This window comes from Enhydra lutris, unplaced genomic scaffold (genome assembly GCF_002288905.1).
Source record: "Enhydra lutris kenyoni isolate GAN:26980312 unplaced genomic scaffold, ASM228890v2 scaffoldscaffold21, whole genome shotgun sequence".
Classification (NCBI taxonomy): Eukaryota; Metazoa; Chordata; class Mammalia; order Carnivora; family Mustelidae; genus Enhydra; species Enhydra lutris.
In genome coordinates, this window is record NW_019154105.1 from 27,670,452 (window position 1) to 27,679,424 (window position 8,973).

The 8,973-nt window shown below is 40.4% G+C and overlaps 1 protein-coding gene and 1 pseudogene across 1 annotated transcript; one reads left to right on the forward strand and one right to left on the reverse strand.

Moving 5' to 3' along the window:
• Positions 1–2,465: 2,465 nt before the first annotated feature.
• On the forward strand, positions 2,466–4,780 carry LOC111148847 (annotated as a pseudogene).
• Positions 4,781–6,709: 1,929 nt separating this feature from the next.
• On the reverse strand, positions 6,710–7,521 carry LOC111149013 (nascent polypeptide-associated complex subunit alpha). The gene has a single exon (XM_022505891.1). The coding sequence runs from the start codon at positions 7,474–7,476 to the stop codon at positions 6,829–6,831; it is 648 nt and encodes a 215-aa protein (XP_022361599.1). The 5' UTR covers positions 7,477–7,521; the 3' UTR covers positions 6,710–6,828.
• Between the last annotated feature and the right edge of the window lie 1,452 nt (positions 7,522–8,973).

Consider the following 8,973-nt stretch of genomic DNA (forward strand, 5'->3'; position numbering starts at 1 on the left):
GGCGACCTACGGACGGAAATTACGTAAAGACCTCCCTGCAGAACCCAAAGGCTCTCAGCCTCGGACTGGAAGGCAGCGCCTGCGTCTGTCGGCCCCGCCCTCCTCTGCCCGCCCCGCCTCCCTTCTCCCCCGGGCCGTGGCGCTCGCGAGCTTGCACTGCGGCTGCGCGCGCCCCTCTGCGGGTCCGGACCCCGCCCCGCCCCCTCGTTGAGGGTCCAGGGGTGGCTTGATTTCAGGCACTAGTGACGTACCTTTGTGGCCTTCCAGTGACAGGTTGACAGGAAAGTTCAGGAACCCCTTTTTAAACCCGTTATTAAGAATAGCCGGTTTTCCTTGATTTATTTGGTTTGGGGCTTTACATGATCTGTTTCATTCTTGGAGCCTCTAAGTTTAAGTAATGGAAAGTGATTATTAAGCCTGCGAACTTGGCTGTGTCATGGTGTCTTGAGTCCAGCTGCGGACTAGTTCTAGAACCTCAGGCATGGCACGTTCTCTCTCTGAGCCTCAGGTTTTTCTCCTCCGAAAAAATGGAAATTACACTTGCCTCATAGGGTTATTAGGATTAAAGCAACACGCTGAATAGAGACCAGCACTCAGTGGTTCTCTATTAATGGAAGTCTCTTGGAATGAGGGCCTCATGACTTGTTTCATCAGACATCTGCTGCCATAGCCGGCCACCATTGATTCATTTATTCATTTTTTACAAGTATTTATTAAGTGCCTACTATGTGCCGGATACTGAAAGTAACTGGTGAGCCGACAGTGAACAATTAGCTCTACTTGGTGGTTTTTGTTTCGTCAACTCCTGAAAACCTCTTTGGTTTCTTCCCTTTTTTCTGAGCAGCTCTGCCACTGGCCTCATTTCACCTTTCTCACTGACTGTAGAGCTGCCCTATATTTATTCTCCCACAGGCATATTTAAGAGAGACAGCCTACTGTGATCCATCGAAAACACAAATCCGGCCCTGTGGTTTCCTTTTGATAGCTCCCATCATGCACAGACTATTAAGGCCCTGCATGGCTCAGCCTCTGTCCTCTTGAGCCTCACTTTCTTCTATTGCACGGTTCAACGAGAAACACAGCCTGCAGCCCTTTGCACTCGCAGCTCCTGTATGCTCTTCCCCCCAGCTTAACCCTCTTCCCTGCCTGGTTCACTCTGTTGGTATTTCAAAATCCTACTTTTACATTACTTTCTTTGTCAAGCCTTCATGGAAACCCAGCCCAGAGAATTTCATTCCTCCCTCTTAGCACATCTTTTCTTTGTGCATACTTCTGTCATTTCAGTGTAGTTCTGCATTATATTGTGATCTTTTTGCTTATGTCTCTCTGTTACAGAACTCTTTTAGGACAGAGAACTTGGCTGATAAATATTTATACTCCCAAAATAATAATACTCATTTTGTTTCTGGGACATGCTAAGCTGAGCCTGGAACCAGGGACTTTGCACTTGCTGTTCTCTCTGCTAGAACACTGTTCTTCGAGGTGTTCACATGCCTTCTTGTCTCAGGTTACAGCTGATGTCACCCCATCAAAGGGACCTTCCTTGATATCCAATTAAAATTAGAACCTCAGTCACTCTCCATGTTACCATGTTTATTTTTTTAAGATTTTATTAATTTATTTGACAGAGAGAGAGAGATCACAAGTAGGCAGAGCCAGGCTCCCCGCTGAGCAGAGAGCCCAATGTGGGGCTCAATCCCAGGACCCTGAGATCATGACCTGAGCTGAAGGCAGAGGCTTAACCCACTGAGCCACCCAGGCGCCCCACCATGTTTAGTTTCATAGCACTTATGATCTAGAACAATTACTTGGTTTTTTATTGCTTTTCCCTCTCCACTCACTAAAATTTTAAAAGATCTATAAGAGTAGAAGTCTATCTAGCATCAAAATGAGTGGCACATAGTATGAAATCAATACATATTCTTAAATGAATTCATCGAGTACATCGAGTATTTTTATGAGAAAATAAACATAATTAAAAGACATACTGTGTGAACTTTATGGTAGAGCAAAATCTGATCTTTGCTTTCTAATTAGATAGTAAGATTCTGGAATCCAGTTCTGTCGTATTCTTTACTGATCCGGGCCTAACACATGGCACGTGGTATTTTGATGAGTACATTTTCTGTTGCCCCTGTATTTCTCAGCAATCAAGTCAATTAATAAGTTGGATTTCTATCGGTGAAAGGATGTGGTGCTCTTTCTGTGGAAACAAATAAGATTCTAAACACTCCATCGTGGGCAAGGAGCTCTTTGGGCTACCAGAGATCATTTATGTTCTCAACACCCAGAGAGCATGGCAGGCGTCCTAAGGTGCAGCTAGCAGGGTGGAGACCCAAGGAGAGAGGACCGGGGGTTCTGGTGCGTGTAGTTTCAGGGAGTAGCCCCAGAGAGCAGCCCCAAATCTCAGTCTTCAAATAAATTCAACATATCTGGCCTTTTGTTGTTGATGCATCCTTTTTGCGATGGCCAGGTCAGTTGCAGGTGGACTGCTTAAACAATGCAAATTAGAGCTCATCATTATTTTTGTATACTTAAAATCTAAAAGCTCATTTAGATTCAAAATGCACTGGAATCATTGCAAGACATTTCTGTGTCACATCTGTTAGTGAAAGATAAGAAAATTTAAGAGTCTTTAAATAAAATTTAAGTTGTAAATGTTGAAAGGTTATTACATTCAAAAGTTCTCATTGATAAGAACTACTAAGAATTCATTAGGTAAAAATAAATAAGTAAATAGAGGCATCTGGGTGGCTCAGTCAGTTAAGCATCTGCCTTCAGCTCAGGTCATTATTTCTCAGGGTCCTGGGATCCAGCCCTGCATCAGGCCCCCTGCTCAGTGGGGAGTCTGCTTCTGCCACTGCCCCTTCCCTCCTTGTGCTCACTTGCTTGCTCTCTCTCTCTCCCTCTCTCAAGTAAATAAATAAATAATCTTAAAAATTAAATAAGTAAGTAAATAAGATTTAAGGGGGGGGGCACCTGGCTGGCTCAGTGGGAAGAGCATGCGACTCTTGATCTCAGGGTCGTAAGTTCGAGCCCCATGGTGGTGTAGATGTTACTTAAAAATAAGTACATAAACTTAAAAAAAAAAGAATTTGAAGAGCTAATCATTAAAAAGAAAATTTGTGTGGCCATTTCAAATTTAAACCTACAATTAAAAGTTACATTTAGGGTAGCAAGTTCAAATTTATAAAATATATTTGGAGGTTTTATACAATTTAATATTTATTCAAATAGAGACAGTGTTTTGTTTTATACTCTTCCCTTGTGTTTTGTATTTTATTTTTATCACAATTATGCCATAAATAAACATGTGCCTAAACATATAAATAGATGTGTGTGTGTGTGTGTGTGTATTCTATACATATAGAATCCCAGTATAGATGCCTCAATCCCTTCCAGTTTATTTTAGTGACTTGCACAAATACTGTCATTTTTCTGTGTTTCCCATGATGTAAGAAAAAGTTGGGACATGTATAGAACTTCTGAGAAAAGAGAGAGAGGACAGTGAATCAAGATCCATCTTGATCTATACTGGGATTCTGTAGAATCCCAGAGGAGTATAGAGGAGTAAGCATACAGGTGATGTAGCCTAGACTATGAATTGCTGGTTAACAACCTCAAATACTTTGTCCAGCCTTCTAATTAAAATTTAGAACAAACATTTTATTATCTAGGGAAATATAGGGCTTCCAATGATGAAATATTTCAGTTCTAATCTATGCTGTTTGAGGGCTAATAAATCCCAATGATATTATTTCTTTGTTCTTTCATTAATCTCAGCTCTATCTTCAGTATCCTGAGTTTTGCACTCAAACATATATTTGTCCACTTTGTTATAACAATACAGAGTCAACTCTTTGTCAAAAGTTAGAGAAGGAGAATTTTTTCCACATCTAAGTGACTCTCTTTTGCTGAGAATCTTTTCACTACAATGCATATTTGAAGAGAAAGGCTTTCTTACTTACATCCCCTGCTTCTCTTTCTTGTATGAAAGTTTCATTTGTAGGCAGAAGCAGGAAGAGGGAGGGGGAAATCCTTCACAGGAGATGACCCTTGCTGGCGGTGCCCCTCATGCTGTCAATCAACCAGAGAACCATCTGTCCCACTTTAGATTTCAGGAGCCATCTTGCACATCTGCTGAGCCTTTTCTAATGTCACTTATAGAACCCACTAAAAGCTGTTAGATGAATTAGGGGAAGCAGAATGCAGCTGCACATAGCTGATTTTGAATTTTTGCAGCTGGGTCCTACATGGTACTCTCAGTTTTGAAGTCATTTTTTTATGAGATTGGAAAAACAAAGAAAGTAATTCATTTTATAATAATAACTCCTAGGGTCTTAAAATTTTGTTCTCTGAAAGTTTAACATATATTTTTAAAACTCCCACCAAATGTTTAAAATTTAAGCCAACTGTAAATATTTAAATAATTATTCAAGAGCTCCTCTTCAGAAAAAGTACCACATGGGGAAAAAATATTTTTAAAACTGATTCAAGAGTTTCTGCACTCATGCTTGGGCAGTAGGAGCAGGTGTACTCTGGACATACAGAACAATTCCAGTGAGTTGGTAGACCTGTATATGCTGCCAAGATGCTCCCTCGGCAAGGGCATTAGCTGCACCAAAGACCACGTGTCCATCCGGATGAACATGGCCAAGGTCGACAAGGTGACATGCAGGTTCAACAGTCAATTTAAAACCTATGCTATCTGTGGGGCCATTCGCAGGATGATGAATCAAATGACTCCAAGGCCAACAGCATCGTTTCAAAGAATTTCTGACTGGAGAGGATAATGAAGGTGGAATATTTTCTTTAAAAGAAAAAAAAAAAAAAGCAAATACCCAAAGAAAGAGAGAGAAAAATTGATTCAAGAGCCAAGTACTTTCTGAGATGGAAGCAGTTTGGTATCTAAATGCTAGAAGTTTGGATGACTTGAAAGTCATCTCTCCAGTTTATTAAGCTAAAGTATTTGGAGGCATCCATAATTCTTCTAGAAATCTAAAGTATTTTCACCTTCAGGACAGTTTCCCTATATCAACTTCAAATGGACTGAAAGACACAATATTTACTTATTTGTCTATGCAGGAAATGAGAATTTTCACATACTTAAAATGTTATATCATAGAACTTAAAAAGCTTGCTGACCCAGAATATTAAACCATAGGAAATTAGTCCTAGCTGCATGCTATATACTCTGAACATTCTGTTCAGAGTTTTTCTCAGTATTTGCTCCTGCAGTATTTTCATATGCCTTTTTGATAACACTACATCAAAATTACTTACCCACTTCACCCACAATACTGTTCCTTGCAAGAAAAGGGGACACTTCCATTTGCAAATCAACAGTGCCATGCATTCTAGGCTCTTTTAAGAAAGCATATTTAACTAAAGTGACTTACAGGAGCACCTGTGTGGCTCAGTTGGTTGAACATCTGCCTTCAGCTTTGGTAGTGATCCCAGGGACCTGGGATCGAGCCGGGCATCGGGCTTCCTGCTCATTGGGGAACCTGCTTCTCCCTCTCCTCCCACTCGTGCTCTCTCTTGCCATTCTCTATCTCTTTCAAATAAAATCATTTTTAAAAAGCGATTTGTATATGTAATAGAAAAGTGCTCTAATATTTCTTGAAAAGGTCTTTAATGCGATTAGAAACCACAAGCTCATCACAACCTCTACCTGCTTACCTGCATCGGTGCCCATATATTATGTCTTTCCTCCTATTACTACTAGGATCTTCTGCCTGGGCTCCCATCCAGGACCAACTCTACCCTTGTGGTTGTGAAGTAGATCCTATCCTCTCTTGTTTGCTCAAGGATGTCTCCTCAGCAGTTCTACCCACTCTTTCCCATATCCTTTGTTTCCCTTCATTGTTGAAGAAGTTCCCGTCAGTTTATAAATGAGCTATAATTCTCATACCATTAACAACAATGAACCTTGTAAAATGTCTCTTGGCCCCCAAATCCTCATTTATTGACTCATTTATAGCAAACCCCCCTGAAAGAACTCTCTATATTTCTGTCTCCAATTCCTGTTCTCCTCGTCTCTCTCAGACCTGCCTCAAGCATGCTTTTATCATTACCTTTCCATGGTAAATGGCCTTATAAACACACTATGATCTCCATGTTACTAAACTGATTTCTCATTTCTCAATCCTTGTATTAGTTCACCTAAAGCAATCGACACAGCTGATCACTTCTTATTTAATTATTTTCTTCACCCTGTTTCAAAATATCTTTTACATTTTTTTTCTATCTTCAGGAACTCTCTTTGTCAGTCTCTTTTGCTGGTTCCTCCTCATCTCTGTATCTTCTAAATTTTGGGGTGCCCTTGGATTCAGATCTTGGACATCTCAATGGTCACTTCCTAATCTCATTCAGTTTCAAGGTTTTAAATACCATCTGTACTCAGATAACTTCCAATTTTAGATTTCTAGTACAGACCTCTTCCTCTGGAACTCTAGACTCATATATCTGTGTACATATATCTACTTGGCATCTCAAACTTGACATCCTCAAACCAAATCCTGGTCTCCAACTCTACAACAGAAAAAAGAACCTCTCATTTTTAGTCTTCTCCATCTCACTTGAAAGTCATCTCTCCAGTTTATTAAGCTAAAGTATTTGGAGGCATCCATAATTCTTCTTTGTCTCACACACTATATACAATCTCTTGGTAAATCCTATTGGTTATATCTTCAAGTCATTTCTTTTTTTTTTTTTTTCATCCAACAAGAAGCCATAACTTTATTAATGATAGAAACAGTACAAATTTCAAACCAAGCTGCGGTTATTCTTTTGAAACACCAAAAAAAAGTCCTCGTTTTCAGATGGTTACATTGTTAATTCCATAATAGCATTTACAATGTCATTACTGTTGTTCTTCAGGGCTCGGACTGCCTTTGCTCTTGACACATTTGCTTGTGACATGACCAATTCTATGTCCTTAACCTCTACATCGGTTTCACCAACCTCTTCCTCTTCACTCTCCTCTTGTACAGTTGGAGTCTGTGTGTTTTCTTGAATGTTTGAGACAGCTTCACCTTGAACTTTGAATTTCTCAGCAGCTGCCAGTTGTGCTTGCTGAGATAAATCCTCGATCTTGGCTTCCCCAAAAACTATGTAGGTATCTGAAGCTGGGCTCTTGTAGACATCTGGTTTTGTGATGACAAAGAGGATATTCTTAGATTTCCGGATAGTGACTCTTGTAACCCCTGTAACCTGTCGAAGACCCAGTTTGGACATAGCCTTCCGTGCCTTCTTTTCACTCCGGCTCTGTTTTGCTTTACTGACTGGTTCTTCGTCAATTTCAGCGGCTGCTGCCAGCTGGGCTTGCTGTGTGGTTGCCTGTGTGGAATCCTGTTCCTCAAGCTCTGGTACTGATTCATCACTGTCAGATTCTGTTCCAGACCCTGTCTCAGCCTGGGGCTGTGGCAACTCCTGCTCTGTAGCAGGGACGGTTTCTGTGGCTTCACCAGGCATTTTGTGCGGGGGACGCGGAACCAAGATGGCGGCAGAAAGAGAGCGAGCGAGGTCATTTCTATAATCTGATCCCTTCTCCCTAGACCCACCACCACCACCCTTGTCCATGTCACCATCATCTCTTGCCTAAATTCTTGCACGAGTCTTCTAATTGCTCTCCCGACCTTGCTTCGTTTTAATCTCAACATCTCAGCCATAATGATCTTCTTAAAGCCCAATTCAGATATTTACTCCTCGGGAACCTCCAATGGCTTCTTATTGCTCTCCAACAAAGAACAAAATCCTTACAATGGCAAACAAGACCCTGTGGCCTTTTTCAACCTCCTTTACAGAAGTCACATTCTCCTACTCTTTCTCTTACTTATTACACGTCAGCAACACTGCTATTGCATTTTCTCAAACATCCCAAGCAGGAGCCCATCTTAGGGTGTGTGTAATTGTTTCTTCCTCTGGGCGAGACATTTGAGTTCCCTTGCATATCCACCTAATTCAATCTCTCTTCTACTTCAGATCTTTGCTGAAAGGTCATCCTCTCCATAAGCCTTTCTTTATTATCCTGTTTAAAAATTGCAACCCCTCTGTGCCTTTTTTCTTATCCTCAACACTTTCCCATCAGTAGCATTTCCTATCCCGCCAACACCTTGCCCATTTCCCCCCCTTCCATATCACTATTACTTACCAATTGTTTTACTTAATCCTTTTTTCCTCTAGGAAAACACTATGAGGGCAAGATTTTAATTTTTCATTGATATATCTCTAGTGCCTAGAAGTACCTGACAGGTGCTCAACTAAAATATGTTAAAAGACCTAATGAGTAAAAGAATTACAGTCACCAATGAGTACCATATGCCAGAGACTGGATAAAGAAGGCAGAGGTTTAACAACAAAACACAAATACAAACACAGCCTCCATTGCTAAAAAGCTAAGTTCATCAGCAGAGATAGTAATCCTACCTAATGTTTGTCAAGCACTTAACTTTGTGCCAGGCATTGTTCTAAGAATTTTACATTTCATAGCATTTAATCCTCAAAACAAAATAAGAGGCGAACCTTACTAAAATAATCTTTTCACAAAGAGGAGACCCAAGCATGGAAATTAAGTAGCACACTCAATGTCATGAAGCCAGTAACCATTGATACCAGCATCCAGATCTATACAGTCTGACTCTGGAACCCATATGCTTAAATTAACTAAGTAAGTATGCAATTTATAATGCAAGAAAATCACTACCATAATTAAGGGAAACCTAGGGCATTATAGGAGAACATAACAAGGCAGGGTTTCTAAGAGAGGTGATTTTGAAAAACAAATGAATTAGTGGAAGGAAATACAAGGGAATTGGTGCATAAGGCAGAAAGTGCAGCCTATTGCACCAACATTTGGAAAGTGGGGTGCTTTGGGCATCCAAAAAATAATATTAGTTATACCTAGAGAAGAGAGTGGTAGACAAAAATGGGTAAATGGGGTATACAGAGGTCATACCATGAAAAGTTTGT